At 43.6% G+C, this 19,144-nt stretch overlaps 1 protein-coding gene across 4 annotated transcripts in view; it reads left to right on the plus strand.

Moving 5' to 3' along the window:
* LRCH2 (leucine rich repeats and calponin homology domain containing 2) overlaps positions 1-19,144 on the plus strand; it is a 263,804-nt gene that overhangs the window by 39,649 nt on the left and 205,011 nt on the right. For all 4 annotated transcript variants that reach the window (XM_030209796.1, XM_030209797.1, XM_030209798.1 and 1 more), the window contains exon 2: positions 17,437-17,581. In XM_030209796.1, coding sequence (XP_030065656.1) covers positions 17,437-17,581 — 145 coding nt within the window. The remainder of the gene's footprint in view (positions 1-17,436; positions 17,582-19,144) is intronic.

Below are 19,144 nucleotides of genomic sequence, written 5' to 3' on the forward strand. Positions count from 1 at the left end.
CGTTCTAATGACTTGCCTGTGTCCGTGGCTCCTTCAGCGTTGCTGAGCTAGGCTCCGTAGCCAGGCTGACGTCACTCACAGCTGGCTGTTAGCTCTGCAGCCGCTCCTCTCGCCTCTCACGTCATTGCCCCTGGAGGACGACCCCGGAGGAGCACAGCGACGTGAGAGGAGCAGCTGCAGAGCCGACAGCCAATTTCCTGATGGCTGCCTGCGGTGCCGCACCCGCCTTTTAAAAACATTTCCGATGGTTTTGTGTTTGTAGCGGCCACTGCTGCTCAACAGGAGAAGCAGCAGTGGCCGGAAATGGGAGCTGGCGCCGTGTGAGTAGTAGCGGGGGGGGGGGGGGGGGGGCTGAAACTGGGAGGGAGGCTGGCCCTGAAACTGGGAGGGAGGGGGACCCTGAGAGGGAGGGGGGGACAACCCTGATACTCAGAGGGAGGGGGGGACCCTGGCACACACTCTCCCTGTCACACACACACATTCGCACATTCACTCTCTCATACAGTCACTCTCTCACACACACTCTCTCAAACATACACACTCCGAGGAAAACCTTGCTAGCGCCCGTTTCATTACATACAGAAACAGGCCTTTTTTACTAGTATTAAAATATTTTGATTTGACACAATTCTTAAATTATGGGCTTCATGAGAAATGCTACCATATGAATAATGTAAATGTATATAAAACCAGATGAGTCATGAACAGTTCATTCAGTACAAAAACCCAGTTGATCAACTAACAGTTGAACTTACAAAAAAAAAACCCCAAACCCCACTCATACATCATTCTATACGTTGTCAGACCATAACTACATGATCAAACCAGCATTACATATAATCAAAGCTTTAAAAATACATTAACTCATTTTTCTTATTAAAACAACAACAACAAACCTAGTAGGATGGTAAAGTTAATATCCTTTGACAGAACTCTTCAAAAGCCTTTCAGTTTTCTGAAAGGCAGATAGCTACATCTCAAACATTCTGGTTCATATCCATATGGGAGCAACTGTGTAGCATATACTTATTTTGTTGTAAAAGCTAGATTTACAATTCAAGTTACGAAAAAATGTTGAATAGTATGTATTTCAGGGTAACGTGATTTAAAAATTAGGAAGGAAGCTAATTTCAGCAGGGTTATATTAAGCATTTCACACATTTGTCATAGGAATTCTATACAATTGAAGAAAATGATACACATGAATAAAACTTAACATTTTTACATCTTGAAAGAGAATGAAACCAAGGGCCTTAGGTACTAAGCATTCTTTCTGCAGTCTGAGAGAACTGTAAAATCCTTTAATAGGTGTAGCCTTAATTTCATGTTCAGAGATGTCCCATGAAGCTGATTGAACCTGACAGAGAAGTTAACTGAACTGTAAAAGGCATGCTTTGCCCTGTGGATATATTGCTGCTTAGATGAGATGAAATTGTAAGAGTCCATAGCAGTTGTGTGATGTATTTTTGTCTAATTTAGAAATAGCTGTGCAATGCCATTTTGAGACTTGTAACTGGAGGAAGCTTGTCCAGTAGAGGATACTGCTGCTGTTGGTAAATTACTTATAGTTGTCCTGGATTTTTCTTGTATTTGGTTTGAAAGCTTTTTCCATGTTTTTTTTCTGGGGAGGGGGAAGGATGAAAAATATTTTAGAACTAAGGAAACAACTTATTTGTGGATGCTTTTTATTATAGTGAATGACTAGTTAATTTTCTACAGTAGGGGATGGTTTTGTCAAGTGTCCTGAATAAGGGTGTCTTCAATACAAAAATAAATGAATGGCAACTGGTACTCTTTTACAGTAGGATAGCAGTTCACAGGTCTAACTACTATTGGCTGCATCTTGAACAAATGTATCCCTCTTTTGTATGCATTTTGATGAAACTGAATCCATATGCTTTAAAAAGCACATTTAGTTTTAGAGTCAAACGAGTCATAATTTAAAAAAATACGTATTCTAATTTTGTTCTGTTCAGGAGTAGCAGGAACAAACTTTTGTTTTTCTCTGAAGCTGGTGGCGGTGGCGGTGGCAAACAGATTTCTGTGAAGCATTTTTGGAATTGTTAATAAATGTTTGAGCCAAATTTATTAATGGCTGCTGAAACCTTATTAGTAAAGCATAAATAGATGTTGAAAGATTGGTATTAAAGGAATATATATATATATATATATATATATATATATATATATATATATATATATATATATATATATATATATATATAACCAGCTGGATAGTTAGTTTCTGATTGCTTGTTCCTACCATCTGTGAAACTGGCACATTTTGTCCAGTTCCTTTTTTGCTACAGCTAGTTGAAACTTCTGCTTTGATTTGTACAGTCATTAGGCTTCATACACTAAATACAGTGCTCATCGAATTTGCTGTGGCAGTTGCCCCCATTATTGTAGCCACAGGAAGCACATGACTCTTGGTGGCCTACTTTTCATCTAAGAGGCCTAATTATAGTGTGGGTTTGTTGGGAGGCATGGGACAATGATAGGGGGGTGTATGTGTGTTTTATTTTCCTGTCCTGCCCTGGTTGTGACTACTGTTCCCTCTAAGCTGAGTAGCAGTCCTGCAATAGCGTTACTGCCAGTGGAGGATGGTGCTATAATACGGTATTTTCAATCGCTAGGGACAGGCAGGTTCCTTGGAGTCCTGCAGAGCTTGCCTGTCCCTCCCTATTGAAAATGTGATAGTGAAACAGCTCCCTCCACTGGCAGGATTATAAGTGGATGATTTCTGCTCAGTTTAGGGGGAATAGTGGTTATGACTCCAAATGTGGATTTTGGAACCCCCACAGTTTGGGACACTGTAGTTCCCACCACTGCTTCTTGTGATCTTGGGTAAGTCACTTAATCCTCTATTGCCTCAGGTACAAACTTAAGATTGTGAGCCCTCTAGGGACAGGGAAATACCAAATGTACCTGAATGTAACTCACCTTGAGCTACTACGGAAAAGAGGTGTGAGCAAAATCCAAATCAATAAAATAAGTAAAAAAATAAAATTTTTCTCAATTTTAAGGGCAATTTTCAGACAATTAAGTGACCCAACAAAGGTCCCTCTTGTAACGTAGTTAAAAGTATATGCAGGTTCCATAGTGCATGTATCTTTAACTGCATTCAGATAAGGCATTCCAGTATGTGTGTTAGATTTGGGGGAGAAAAACAGCACACATACATGCCACCTGCACAAATATCAAATGCAAAGTACGTTTTTATTTTGTACTTGCAATGCTGGTTTTCATAGTGTCCTCACCAGACCAGTCCAGAATCTGTGGATTGTGTCTGTCAACTAGGGGACAGAGAAGAGAAAAAGAGAAGAGAAAGAGAAACAGTCTTGTGTGCTTCATACTATATAGGCATACTGCAGTGTGAGTTCATCCATAATTTCTCGGTCTCTAGAGTATGGTTAATTGGTTAATGGATTAGCTCTTCAACCGCTTTGGGAAACTGAGCTTCAGTTGAGCTTGGGGGTACCTGCTAATTTTGAGGCTTCACAAGCCTAAAGTTTTAGGAAAGAGCTACATGTTCCCTGGAGCTGCAGTATAACTTGGAGGACTCTGATCTTCCTACCCTCCCCCCTCCAGTCTACTTAAAGACCAGATATGCCTCCAGTGCCAGAAGAACAGTCTCTTCCTACCTGTTGGTACTCTGTACGGCTGAGTTATTGTCGGAGAAATCTCATTCACCTTTCCCCTCCACAAATTCAGCATCAACACACTTCCTCTCATTCTATAATCTTGCCTGCATATTTTCAAGCTTAGTGTGCAGAATTATACACTCAGGTTATAGAAATACGCATGTAAGTTAATTGGCAGGCACTAATTAGTGCTATCTAATTGCCAGTATTTGGAGTTAATTGGTGCTAATTGGCACTTCTTTGCAGTTATGTGCACAACTTTACTTAGTATTCTAGAATATTTTCCACCGTGATGAGCTGCCAGCGCTTATTTCTGATGCCCTGCAGGCTCTCTCTATTGAGGACCCTGCCAGTGGCACAGCCTCCTCTGTGAATCCTAGGATGGCTAGTACCAAAAAGCCTGCTCGAGCCTTTTCTTTGCATGACTCCATCCCAAGAGCTTATTTCGGCTCAATGGGCTGACCCCGAGGGACCTTTGAAAGTTTCCAGGGCTATGGGGCAATTATACCCTCTGAGTGAGGAGCATATGGCTCGCTTTGCTATGCCTAAAGTGGATGCCCTAGTCACAGCTGTGACAAAGAGACCTACCCTCCCTGTTGAAGGAGGTGTTGCCCTGAAGGATATTCAAGACCGTAGACTGGAATCAGCACTTAAACGGTCATTTGAAATTGCAGGTCTCACTATTCGGGCGTCTGCATGCAGTTGTTATGCTGCTAGAGCCTGCCTGGCTTGGTTGCAACAGGCAGTGGAACAGCCCGGTGATGGAGCGGATGGAGTCGGCCTTGTCCTTTCTTGCTGACGCCCTTTATGATATTGTCAGAGCTTCGGCTAAACACATGGCAGTAGCAGTGGCGGCTCGCCGTCTTCTTTGGCTACAGCATTGGGCGGCGGACATGGCCTCTAAGCAAAGGTTGGTGAAGTTGCCCTTTCAAGACCTTCTCCTGTTTGGTGAGGAGTTGGAGAAAATTGTGAAGGGCCTGGGTGAGGCTAAACCCCAGCGCTTGCCCGAAGATAGGCCTCAGCCTTCCTCTAAGGGTGCGGCGGTCCACTCCTCTTACAGACCTCGCTTCCGTGAAGCTCGAAGGTACCGCCCGGGGCGTTCTGCTGGGTTTACTTCTCATGCCCGTTTTCAGCAGAGGAACTCCTTTCGCTCGGACAAATGTTCCACAGCCACTGGCTCAAGGCCTGGAGTTCAGGGGTGACCCTCTCAATGATGGTGCACCGGCCCTCTCCTCGAGTCCTGTCATCGGAGGACATCTTTCCCTCTTTGCCGAGGAGTGGGCCAACATTTCCTCAGATCAGTGGGTCTTGGACCTGATCAGAGACGGTTATAGAATAGAATTCGATGCCCCTGTAAGAGACGTGTTTGTGGAGTCCCAATGCGGTTCTGCCGCCAAACGAGCGGCGATAGAGGAGACTTTACAAGGTCTGATTCAGATAGGGGCCGTGTCCCCGGTACCTCCCGCTGAACACGGCTGCGGCAGCTACTCCATCTACTTTGTGGTGCCACGAAAAGGAGGGTCTTTTCGCCCTATTCTGGTCTTAAAAGAATTAAACAAGTCCCTGAGAGTGCGGCATTTTCACATGGAAACCCTGTGCTCCGTCATTGCAGCGGTACAGCCAGGAGAGTTTCTCACGTCTCTGGACCTGAAAGAAGCTTACTTGCACATTCCAATTTGGCCCCCGCACCAGACGTTTCTGAGGTTTGCGGTGATGGGAAAGCATTTCCAGTTCCGGGCCTTGCCTTTTGGCCTCGCCACAGCTCCCCACACCTTTTCGAAGGTTATGGTGGTAGTAGCTGCCTTTCTAAGGTGAGAGGGTATTCGGGTTCACCCGTACCTGGACGACTGGCTCATTCGAGCAAACTCTGCTGCAGAGAGTCAGCATGTAACAGCCAGAGTGGTCTCAGTACTTCAATCTCTGGGCTGGGTCGTCAATTTGGCCAAAAGTCACCTGACCCTCTCGCAGTCTCTAGAATATTTGGGGGCCAGGTTCGACACAGCCTCGGGGTATGTGTACCTACCCGAGCAAAGGCGGTGCAAGCTTCAGAATCAGGTCCGTCTGCTCCTGAGGATGCCCCGCCCGCGAGCTTGGGACATTGTCCAGCTGCTTGGATCGATGACGGCCACCATGGAACTGGTGCCCTGGGCGAGAGCGCACCTGAGACCTCTACAGTATGCTCTACTCCAAAGATGGTCTCCAGTATCTCAGGATTACCAATGCAGACTCTCTTGGCTCCCTGCGGCCCGACTCAGCATGGAGTGGTGGCTCTCAGACAGCATGCTGCGGCGAGGAATGCCGCTGGCGCTCCCCAATTGGTGCCTAGTGGTGACAGATGCCAGTCTGAAAGGCTGGGGTGCACATTGCAAGGGGAAGCATGCCCAGGGTCTATAGACACCCAAGGAGTCGGAGTGGTCCATCAACTGCCTAGAGTTGAAAGCGGTGTTTCAGGCGCTTCTGGCCTTTCAAGTGACCCTGGAAGGATTGGCTGTCAGAGTGATGTCGGACAACACGACAGCAGTGGCCTACATAAATCGACAAGGTGGCACTCAGTGCAGAGCTCTAGCCGCGCAGGCCGAACAAATTTGCCACTGGGTCGAGCTGCATCTACAGTTTCTGTCGGCAGCTCACATTGCAGGTCAGAGCAACGTGCAAGCCGATTATCTAAGCAGGCATCAGATCGATCCAGCGGAGTGGGAACTTGCAGACGAAGTGTTCCTGCAGATATGTGCCAAGTGAGGCAAGCCCGTGATGGATCTAATGGCGACAAGCTCCAATGCCAAAGTCCCGTGCTTCTTCAGCAGACGGAGAGATCCTCGCGTGGCGGGGTTGGATGCCTTGGCTCAACCCTGGCCTCCGGGCCTACTGTATGTGTTCCCTCCGTGGCCCTTGATAGGGTGAGTGCTCCTGCGGATTCGGCTGCATCCAGGAGAAGTGGTTCTCGTCGCCCCGGATTGGCCCAGGAGGCCTTGGTATGCGGACCTCCGACAGATGCTCGTAAAGAATCCCCTTCAGTTACCTCTGTTCCCAACCTGTTGTCACAGGGTCCGGTGACCATGGAGGACGCCGGCCGATTTGGTCTTATGGCCTGGTGATTGAGAGGGCGCAATTGAGAGGCAGAGGCTATTCCAATAGAGTAATTACCACTCTCCTGCAAGCCCGCAAGCGTTCCACTTCCGTGGCTTATGCCAGGATTTGGCACCAGTTTGAAGTCTGGTGTGCTTCCAGAGAGATCACACCCCTGATGGGCTCCTGTCTCGCCGATTCTGGACTTTTTGCAGGATGGTGTACAAAAAGGCTTGGCCTATAATTCCCTGCGGGTGCAAGTGGCAGCATTGGCCTCCCTGCGTGGCAAGGTTGAAGGCGTGTCTTTAGCTGCTCATCCGGATGTGGCACGGTTTCTTAGAGGGGTGCTTCGGCTCCGTCCTCCCGTGCGTACACCTTGTCCAGCTTGGAACCTGGGGCTAGTGCTGAAGGCCCTTCAGGGTGCTCCCTTTGAACCGCTTCGGCGTGCTTCAGAGAAAGATTTGACACTGAAGGCCGTCTTGTTAGTGGCCATTACTTCGGTGAGACAGGTGTCAGAGCTCCAGGCGCTGTCCTGTAGAGACCCTTTTCTGCAGTTTTCAGAGTCCGGGGTCACGGTTCGGACCGTGCCTTCCTTCTGGCCTAAGGTGGTTTCAGGGTTTCACCCAAACCAACCTATTTTCTTGCCCTTCTTTGTCAAGGAGGAGTTCCCAGAATCTTTTGGGCAATTGCACCTGTTGGACGTGCGCAGGACTCTGCTGCAGTATCTGCGAGTTACTAACTCTTTCAGGACCTCTGATCATCTGTTTGTTTTGCTATCAGGTCCTCGCAGAGGGTCTCCAGCGTCTAAAGCCACTATTGCTCGCTGGCTTAAAGAATCTATCTTTTCAGCTTATTTGCTTGCCGGCCGGCCTCCGCCTGATGCCTTTAAGGCGCATTCCACTAGAGGAATTTCCTCTTCTTGGGCTGAAACTGGTGCACTCTCTCTTCAAGAGATTTGTAGTGCAGCAACATGAGCTTCTAAGCTCTCTTTTGCCCGACATGACAGGCTGGATGTGGCTGCCAGGAGGGACGCACATTTTGGAGCGCAAGTGCTGGCACGTGGTGTGGCTTGTTCCCACCCTATCTAGGGATTGCTTTGATACATCCCATCTGTAATGGCTGCATCTGCTTGATGACAAGGAAGGGAAAATTAGGTTCTTACCGTGATAATTTTCTTTCCTTTAGTCATAGCAGATGCAGCCATGATCCCTTCCTGTCTGATGCTATCTGCTGTAAATCTATTTCAGGTTCTGTTCGTGTTTCCTGGAGATTCCGTCCTTGGGAGAAAGTCGGAAAACAGTCTTCAGGATTCTTGTTCAATTAAAGCAGAATGACTTAATTCCCTCCAGTTTCATGTTTTGGAGGATGAGTTTATTCCCTCCAGTTATGTCTCAGTGGAGGATGAGTTTATGCCCTCCGGGAGGATGTTTCACTCTATCTCCCTCTGCTGGTTGATGGACACAACCCATCTGTAATGGCTGCATCTGCTATGACTAAAGGAAAGAAAATTATCACGGTAAGAACCTAATTTTCCCTTGAGTCTACATTCTCATATGAAGTGATGAGAAGTTTTAACTTGACAAGTTCAGGGGTGGATGAAGAATTTTTTAGAGAAATCCTTTTGATGGATGAATCAACACTAATGCCTCACTTGCTTAGACATCCTAAAAAAGAATTATATGTTTCCGGTAGAGCCTTTTTGCAAAACCAAAATAGTCTAGTAGTCCCAACCAGTAGCCAAAATGTTCCGTCTTTTTATTGGCTCTAGCATTGTGGAATTCATTACTACAGTACTTTGGGACTGAGACCTCTTTCTGGAGCTGGCTAACACATAACTGGTTAAGTATAATATTCAGCACTTAACTGGCTATGGGTTACCGTATAAAGATAGGTCTGACTTTTATGCGGTCCTATTTATGTTGTTCACCTGGCTGGTTAAGTGTTAACTCCACCTCTAGAACATCTCCAAAATATCTGGTTTTCAGTTTGGTGCTAACCAGTTATTTTCAGCAGCACTAACAGGTTAAGTGCCACTGAAAATTAATGGTTAGCACCAAGCAGGCTATTTAACTGGCCAAGAGCCGTTTCTGGCCAGTTTAATTGCTTTGAATATCGACCACAGTGTGTTTCTTTTTTGTTTTATTATGTTCGATATTTGTTTTGTAACCGCTTTGAGCAGCAAAACAATTTATACTAAAAATAAATACTAGTAAAACTATACTACTTCAGCTCGCCTACAGCGCAGCTTAGTAAACAGGGCCCTTAGATAGCTGATTTGTTATCGTGCACTAAAAATTAGCACGCCCTAAGGATAGAGAGACCCTTCTGCACTTGACCCACATCCCAGCCCCTCCCTATACCTTTACAGCAAGGTGGAGGCAGGAGGGCAGCAGCAACGGCTCCTCACTCCTACCTCGGGCCTGCCTGGAACAAAATGGCAGAGCTCAGGCCCTGCCCATTGTATTCTGGGATGCACTGGGTGGGTCTAAACACCATTTAAGAGGTGCCATTTTGTTCTGGGCGGACTGTGTTCAGATGGGTCACAAATATCCATTGGATCTTAAAGTAGATATTTCTTATAGCTCATTTACAGGAATAAGCAGTGGCTTTCCAAAGTCTACTTGACTTATGGATTTTTATTGATTTTCCTCCAATAATTTTTATTATTAGGATTTATTTACTGCCTTTTTGAAGGAATTCACTCAAGGTGGAATACAGCAAGAATAAGTCAAACATAAGTCGAAATTTGTTTATCCTGCTATATTAGTCACGCTGAGCACTTCTCTGGCAACAGATTCCCCAGGTTGTATGCTACATGAAAAATACTTTGGCTGTTCATACAGTGTCCTTTTATTTAAGTTATACGTTATCCACTATTTAACTGTTCCACCACGCTCATGATTTTATAAGCTATCATATTTCTTCTTGGCCATTTTCAAAGCTGAAGAGTCCTAACCTATCAGCCTTTCTTGGTAAGGTTGGTGCTCCATCCCTTTTTATCATTTTTGTTGCCCTTCTCTGAACCCTGTCTAGTTCTGCTAAAACCTTTTTGATATGAAGCAGCAGCACTGCAAACAGTACAGACCAGTGCAAAATTGTGGATTCCTCATGGGTCTATATATAGGCATAATAGTATTCCCTATTTTGTTCTTAACTTCTTTTTTTAAAATATAATCCTGTCAGGTTCTCAGGTTCAGAGCCCGCGGGGCCGGGCTCTGTAGCAAACGTGAGCCCTTGGGCTGCTGCCGAGGAGCGACAGCAGCAGGCAAAACCTACCAACCAACACTGGGCAAGCACACTGGCAGGGACTGCAGGCACCGTCCAGCGAGCCGGAACACATGGGCTGGAATCCCCCGGACTGGAGGACACAGGACTGGAACACTGGACGGGAACACCCCGGACCGGAACACACTGGACTGGAGCATACCGAACTGGAACACTCACTGGACTGGAGCACACTGGACTGGAGAATACTGGACTGGTCCGTACAGTTTCACCTGCACTTAGCCACTGCCCCACAAGGGTTGAGCCCCTGGGTTTGAGTGGCCGGCAGAACGTACCGGAAACTGGATGACACAGGGACCAGGACTAGAACAAGCTGAAGCAGGAGTGCTCCAGGTACTCAACTAACTGAAGTGCTCCTAAATCTTAAACTGACAAACCTAAGCCCTATCCTACCAGGGGTGCTCCTAAGCCCTGCACAACAAAGGGACTTCCTGAGCCCTAAACTAACAGGCGCTCCTAAGCCCTGCTCAACAAAGGGACTTCCTAAATCCTAAACTAACAGAGCAGGGAACTAAACACAAAGCTAACACAGGTGCTACTAAGCACCAAACTACAAGCAGTGCTCTACAACTCTAAACTAACTAAGGTGCTCCTATGCACCAAACAACCAGAAGTGCTCCTAGCAATAAAAGCGACACCGGGGAGCCACAAGGGAAAAACAAGGAAGAAAAAACACAAAAACTAGCAAAGGTGCTTCCTAAACACCAAGCTACAGCTGTGCCCCACAGCACTAAACTAACCAAGCAGTAAACCTACGGAAGTGCTAGTAACAGGAACTAGCAGGGGAGCCACAAGGAAACAAGCAGGGAAGCTAAACACGAATCAAAGTGCACACTGCACTAACACTAACCTGGACCTTTAGCAAAAGCAAGCAGGGAAACTAGACACAAAGTCAGAAGTGCACCCTGCACCACCCTACCTCAAGCAAACGCAACCGTTGCAAAGGCACTGAAGGAAAGAACACCACTTCCTTATCAAGGCCCTCCCAGATGATGTCACACTCCCTAGACCCAGGCATACAGCACACTGAAACCCAGAGAGGCCCAACCCACACCAGTGCAGCACCGTGAAGCACTTGAAGCCAGTACACCCAGAGAGAGGTAGAGCTAACAGTCCACACCCACAGCTGCAGTATAGAGAAACAATTAACCCCATGCTGGCAGCAGCCAGCACAGAGAGAGAGAGAGCTAGCTCAGACTGGATAGACAGAAGAAACGGAAGCCAGCTAAGAAGCTGACCACCAGGAAAAAGGTAAGTTTGAGAGGGGTCCTGAACACGATCATAACAAATCCCTAACATTCTGTCTGCTTTTTACTTTTGGCAACCTCAGCACACTGGCTTGAAAATTTCAATGTAATCCACAGTGACTTTTACATATTTTTCTTAGGTAGACTGGATACAGGTAGCATCATGTATGTGTACTTGGGATTATTTTTTGGATTATTTTCCCCCTATTGCATTACTTTGTACTATGTGCCCATGTTGAATTTTCATTTGCCTTTTAGGTGCCTGCTCTCCTATTGACACTGGATCCTTTTGTAATGCCTAAGTGTTTTGTTGTTTTAATGACTTGGAATCATTTTGTGCCATTCATAGATTTGATTGCCACACTCGTTGCTCTTTATTCCAGAACCTTTATCGATATGTTAGTACAGGTCCCAGTACTTGGTGCCCATCCTTAGTGCTTTTCGCTGTTGACCTCATTTCCATATGAAAAACTGACCATTTGGTCCTGCTCTCCATTTCCTATCTTAACCAGTTATCAATCAACAATGGACACTGCCCCCTTCCCCTTGTGTTTTAATTTCTTGAAACATTTCCAAATATTCTCTAGCCCTTATTTTAGAAGCATGACAGCTTTAACATATGTAGAGAGGCCTACATGTATAAATAGTATTTCGGAACAGGAGCTATTTATATGTGGGGAAGAGGTAGATAGGGCGGGAAGGGGGAGTGCCCTGGGTGGGCGTACAGTTCAGACATGCATTCTGCGTAGAGATCAGTGTCTATATAGCAAAACATAGATACTGTTGTTTACAGGTGCCTGGAGGCAAGTATAAATGCCTGCTAGAAGGGGCAGGTACAAATACTTTCTGGGCTGCCCCCATTTTTACCATTATGACATCTGATCCAGTCACTCCTGTGGAACCAAACCCTCACATGCCAGCCCTCCCCGAGGAATGATCCACCCCCCCATCCCAGGTCCCTAACCCAGCCTTACTTTGGTGTTTGGGGCAGAAATGATATCCACTTGCTCCTGCTGCAATAATAATAGGGCTCAAAATTGCCACAGAGTCCTCTCATGTAATATTGCGGTATTGCTGCAAGAGGTCAGGCTTCCATATAAGGACATTGGCTCTGATCAAGACTCTAGGAGCTTTGATTAAATGATAGACAATTTCTCTTTATCAGCACCATCCTGTGAGTCCTGCAGATTAATCTACCTCTTGTCCATTTTTTTTCTTATAACTCTAGGTTCCTCACCAGTCTCCTGTTTCAACAGTGTTTTATTGGAATTTAGATAGGGCTCATATGTTTCATTTTTTGGTTTTGTCTCCTCTGGTCTTTTGTTGGGAGAGATACAGGCATATTTTCGAAACAGAAGGATGCCCATCTTTCGACACAAATCGGGAGATGGGCGTCCTTCTCTCAGAGTCGCCCAAGCCGATTTTGGGCATCCCCAACTGCTTCCTGTCGCAGGGACGACCAAAGTTCCCGGGGGCGTGTCGGAGGCGTAGCGAAGGCGGGACTGGGGCGTGCCTAACAGATGGGCATCCTCGAGCAATAATGGAAAAAAGAAGGGCGTCCCTGAGAAGCACTTGGGCGACTTTACTTGGCCCATTTTTTCTTACGACAAAAGCCTCAAAAGGTGCCCGAACTGACCAGATGACCACCGGAGGGAATCGGGGATGACCTCCCCTGACTCCCCCAGTGGTCACTAACCCCCTCCCACTCTGAAAAAAACAACTTAAAAAACTTTTTTTGCCATCCTGAAATGTCATACTCGGGTCCATCGCAGCAGTATGCAGGTCCCTGGGGGGGGGGGGGGGGGGTGTGTATGTGTCAGCGGAGGCATAGCGAAGGCGTGGATGTCCTTCTTTCAAACATTTTGGACGTCCTGAACTGCCCCTCCCCCTCCACACACAGGTAATGCCACATTTCAAGGGAGTGGAGTGGAGAAGTGGCCTAGTCGTTAGAGCACTGGTCTTGCAATCCAGAGGTGGCAGGTTCAAATCCCACTGCTGCTACTTGTGATCCTAAATCCAAATAAATAAAGGGGATGTCAGAGGCATAGCAAAGGCATGGATGTCCTTCTCACAGAAACATCCACATTTTGGATGTCTTCAACTGCCGTCGCAGGGACGTCCTTCACCCATACTCTTAAAAAAAAAAAAAAAAAGACGTCCCTGACGAGCACTTGGCGTTTTCACCTGGACTTGTGTTTTTCTAAGGTTGTAAATGGGTATTATACACGCAGCTTGTCTGCATGTATGAAGCCATCTTTGGCATGAGCAGAGCAGCCACGCATAATGCTTGGCTGCGCTGCACTGGCTTCCCCTCCTTAGGATGGAAATCGTGTACAAATGAGCTAACAGCAAGCAGGTCATTTGCATGCAGTTTCCTTCATGCATGCCCATTCCTTTCCGAATCGCTAAGGGTTCAGTAAGGGAAGGGATCTTTCCGTTCAGTTAGTGCAGCTGGCTGAAGGTAAAGGAGCTATGTACCTGGAAGCAATTTGTGAAGTCCACTGCAGTGCCCCCTAGGGTGCCCGGTTGGTGTCCTGGCATATCAGGGGGACCAGTGCACTACGAATGCTGGCTCCTCCCACGACCAAATGGCTTGGATTTGGTCGTTTCTGAGATGGGTGTCCTCGCTTTCCATTATCGCTGAAAATCAGAAACGACCAAGTCCTGGGGACGACCATCTCTAAGGTCGACCTAAATTTGCTGATTTGGGTGTCCTCGACCGTATTATCAAAATGAAAGATGAACGCCCATCTTGTTTCAATAATACGGGTTTCCCCACCCCTTGCTGGAGCCGTCTTGCGAGGACGTTCCCAGGAAAACTTGGGCGTCCCTTTCGATTATGCCCCTCATAGTTACCTTTAAACTACTTTCTCCCTCTCCTGGTCCACAACAATTCCATATCCTGTTTGTAATGATAAAAACTATTTGGAAGAGCAGAGCCCCATTTTCTTGCAGCTTCATTCAGTTAAAATAGCTCTTATTTGCATAGAATCTACCTGCCTACAATCCAGCCTTTTAATATTATTTTAAAATCTTCAACCCTGGTTCTCCCCCATCATGTAATTGTTGATTTCAACCAACAGTCATTTTTCTTGTCTGTTAGCGCCATAGAGCAAGAATTGTTTATTACCCTTATCTGTAAGCACTGTATATGTCTGGTAGTGCTAAAAAAAAAAATCAGTAATAGTAATTGTATGCTTTAAATCTATTTTATGTGGAAGGAAATTTCTTAAACTGCTTAAAAATAAAATGTTAGCTGTAACCTGATTGTAAAGCTGTATTATACTTCAGGAGGTATTGTAGCCTGTGCATGGTTCTTTTTAGTTTTGAAAACAAGTTTTAAGCCCATCAGGCTATACTATTTATGTAGCAAGCATTTCTTGGAGTAATCCTTAGCGGCAAATAATTCATTGTATTCAAGTTCTTACCACCATTTGTTGACCTATTAAAGTCAATTATCTTGCTTGAAGCACTTTTACTAGCTTGTATGTTTTCTTGGCTCTTAAACTACAGGTTTTTTTTTTTAAAACCTTCACCTTAATACCCAAGTTACTCATAAATGAGAGTATATTACTAGAGTAGTAGGAAGTCAATATTTCATTTTTTAACTGTTAAATTATTCAGGATTTGCTTTGATATTGTGGCTCTAACAGAATGAGGATGTGTGATCTTTCTATTTGATAGTATTTCCTAATAACTAGAGTACTACAATATCTACATGTTCATTTAGATGTCTCTATTACCTTTCAGATCTTCTTCAAGGAAGATTTATTTGTTGATGCACAACCTTTTCTGTGCTCTTTGTTCTCTGGGAAAAATTTTGAATATAAGCGCGATTTGGAGTTTTCTGGACTGTTTTGAGGTAGTTTAATGTTTTTTTTTTTTTTTTTGAAGATGTGATCTAGGTGTATTGTCTTGGGAGAGTGAGAGTTTCGGCCCTGGCTATGAACTATGGGCTGCCCCAAGGTTTGCCATTATTACCAATATTCAGTGTTTTCTTGAATTCATACTATTTCTGGGAAGGTTCAGACTCCCATGTGCATGATATACTGGATTGTTTTGTGGAAATCCACCAACGGATGTTAAGCCATAAGCTAAAGATTAAGCTGGAAAATAAAATATTGCTCTTGGTGAGTTCATTTGTTACTAGTATTCCATTGAGTGGTTTGAGAATTGGGATGGGATTTGATATACCACCTTCTGCGCTTAGTGTAAGCGGCTTACATATTATATACAGGTACTTTATTTTGTACTTGGGGCAACAGAGGGAAAAGTAACTTGCCTAGAGTCACAAGGAGCTGCAATGGGAATTGAGCCCTCCATTGCATGCAAATCTAATTTTGAATATTAGGTTTGTGCCTTGGTCATAAGAAAAATACGACCAGGTAAAGTCGTCCAAGTGTTCGTCAGGGATGTCCTTGTTTCTTTCGATTATGGGTCAAGGACGTCCAAGTATTAGGTACGCCCAAGTCCCGCCTTTGCTATACCTCCAACACGCCCCCTTGAACTTTGGCCGTCCATGTGACGGAAAGGAGTTGGGGATGTCCAAAATCTGCTTTCGATTATACCGATTTGGATGACCCTGGGAGAAGGACGTCCATCTTCTGATTTATGTCGAAAGAAGGGCGTCCTCTTTCGAAAATGAGCCCTGTTGCCATCTCCCTTCAATTCTTCCCCAATATATAACTGCTTATCCTTCAATATATTGGTCAAAGTAGCTAGGGAAACCTGGAGAGAATTATGTTTGAATTATAAGAGAAGACCAATGATGTCCCTGTTTTTACTATTGATTGTAAATGATGATTTAAAAAAGGAATAATTAACAATTTACAAGCTGAAAATGGACAAAATAAAAAAACAACAACAAAAACAAAACAAAACAAAACAACAAAAAAAACAAAAAAAATTCAAGATTTGTTACCAAAAGATAGGAAATTTTAACCAGCAATTGCAATAAAAAATGGAGATTCCACATGATACTTAATGCAAGACAGACTTTATACAATGTTGTTAAAGGATAGGGATGTGCTTTTGTGACCAAATCTCAAATTCCATTTTCCTCATTTACACCATTAAGGATACCTCACTGTCGAATCTAGTGTATATTTCTCTGTTCAACGTATTAATGTTGCTTCTCCGGCAACCACTAAAATTCCATAGAAACCTTTCAGGTTATTGCTAGTAACTTTTACTCCAAATAAAAATATAACCTTATTAAAAGAAGCCATGCTTCTCTATCTTTTTCAAAGTATCAATCAGTCTACAAAATGTTTTAGGCTATATACAGTCAGAAAACAAAATTTGAACCAAGGTATCTGGCATTAGCCCACACTTCCTAGACTATTCTAACCAATCCATTTTAAAGTTTTAATATTGATTTGGCGTTGGAAGTGTTCAGATATTGAACAGTCTGTTAGCTGCAACTAAAGCTACAACTCTGTCTTCTACTCTGGTTCAAGTGTTTTTGTCTGCTGGTTGTTGCTTGAGTAGTGAAATGCATTCATTCAGTAAATACACAATATAGTTGTCATAAAATTACTTTTTTGACAATTAAAGCAGAAATACATGAGCTGACATACAAAACAAATAGTAATCATTTGACACAGTACTGGAATTGATAATGCTTATTTACATGTTCAATTTATATTTAGCCATTATGCACAAACTGTAGTGAACTTGGTTCTCAAAGGACCATCTGTAGATGCTAGAAGACATGTCAATCTATTGGTTCATGCTCTTCTTCTTTTGTCCTAGAAATTTCATTTTGTTCCTTTTGGGCTTGTAGCTCAGTTGAATCGGACATCGCAGGTGCTACAGTATCTTCATTCACAACTGTTTGGTGAATTTCTGTTTTTTTTTTGTTTTTTTTTTAATCCTCTGCTTAAGTTAATCAGCATCAGTGCCTGACCAGTGGTCACAGAACTTGGCTCCTTCCCACCCTACTTGTACTCTGAATCTGACTACAAAATTATACCATTTTCCAGTGGTTGAAACTTCTCTACATTAGGGGTTGTGGATTTTTATGTTGTAGAATGCATGGGTAAGCAAGTAATAGAATCTAGGCTTGTGAATCAAAGTGTAAACCTCCCCCTAGATAGGGGGACAGCATTGTCACTGATTCATTGGGCTTAGCCCGCCCCCTCCCCTTTGCTTTTCAGTATTCAGTATTTATGACTGAAATTTTTTTTTTTTAGATCTTTCAAAAAACAGATTTACTGAAATTCCACCTGATGTCTGCTCTTTTGCACCTCTTGAAACCTTAAATTTGTACCACAATTGCATCAAGTCCATTCCTGAAGCCATTAAAAATCTGCAGATGTTAACATATCTTAATATTAGGTAAGTTTTATCATGTTGATCCTGTTTTGTTGCAGTTGATGCTTGTTATACCTGGTAATATAGGAACGTGTAGCATTTTTGTGTTTCTACTCAAATAGTGCTCAGTAAGGAAAATATGACTTAACAATATGCATGTTCAGAATTTGTGTTTTTCTGTTGGTACCGACCCAAACTTGGAATAAGAATACTGTATTTTTAATATGCTTTTTGGTTATGCAGACAGTACACACTTTTATATATTTGCATATACCAGGCATGGCTACGTGTTTAACACCATTCTACATAAGTGTGAGACATCTTTACCTATTTGGGTTTCTTTCAAAGTTTCAAAGTTTTTCAAAGAAGTAAATGCTATTTTCTTTTAAATGTTTTGTTAAATGGACTTTTTAAAAATTCTTTCCAACCTTTCTGTTGAAAAGCATTATACAAAAAGGGTCAAAAATTTTTGTCTCTGCCTGTCTGGGAGCAAAATAACTCTCCTAAAATTTATCAGAATGGGATGAAACTTGGTATGAGGGAAAAACCGGTACAAAGATATGAATTTAAAAGTGGACCAGATTGGACTGGAGGTTCCACTTCAGTGCGCCCCCCCCCCCCCACTTCCTGCTCCAATTTTGACCCAAAGTATTTATGTGGGAGAAAGGGGTTCAGCTTCTGTATCATAGAAAAATGAACGAAATGGGATGAAACTTGGCAGGTGGAGGCAGGGAACAATAAACAGACAGTTGACTTGGACACTGTTTATCACAAGTCAACCAGTTTAATTTGATTTCATTATAAATTTTTCAGAGTTTGGCATTTAAGTAAGCAACCAGGCATAAAATCATAAGATAACTGTAAGCAATTGTGCGCAAAATCACAAAAGAGACCTAAAGGGTTTCTTTTACGAAATCACAAAAGAGACCTAAAGGGTTTCTTTTACTTTTTGATTTTACACAACTTATTTTATACCATGAATTTATTTTAATATTGGGTTACATTGCATTCATGCTGATTTTGTGTTGCTAACACATTAGCACAAGAAAAGTGCTTTCCTTGAAATTTCATGTTTAATGAGTTAATGCATGTACTTACTGCAATTTTAATTTTGCATCAAGATAAAGGCTGAAAGGTTAGCATTAATTGGTAGTTTTGTTTATTGTCCCACAGATCAGCCCAGAACTTGTGGGTTATGTCAGTCAACCAGCAGACAGAGACACAAAGAAAGTAGTGCTTTGTAATTTGTCCCTTAAGGGCACTGTTCATAGAAAAAACACTCAGTATTTCTCTGTCTTCATCTGATGAAAAGCAGACTAATGGTGCACTTTCTGACTTGATGGTGTGGCTCCTGTTCCAGCTTCTTAACTGGCATTTAAGTAAGCAACCAGGCATAAAATCATAAGATAACTGTAAGCAATTGTGCGCAAAATCACAAAAGAGACCTAAAGGGTTTCTTTTACGAAATCACAAAAGAGACCTAAAGGGTTTCTTTTACTTTTTGATTTTACACAACTTATTTTATACCATGAATTTATTTTAATATTGGGTTACATTGCATTCATGCTGATTTTGTGTTGCTAACAC

Source organism: Microcaecilia unicolor, chromosome 7 (genome assembly GCF_901765095.1).
Source record: "Microcaecilia unicolor chromosome 7, aMicUni1.1, whole genome shotgun sequence".
Lineage (NCBI taxonomy): Eukaryota > Metazoa > Chordata > Amphibia > Gymnophiona > Siphonopidae > Microcaecilia > Microcaecilia unicolor.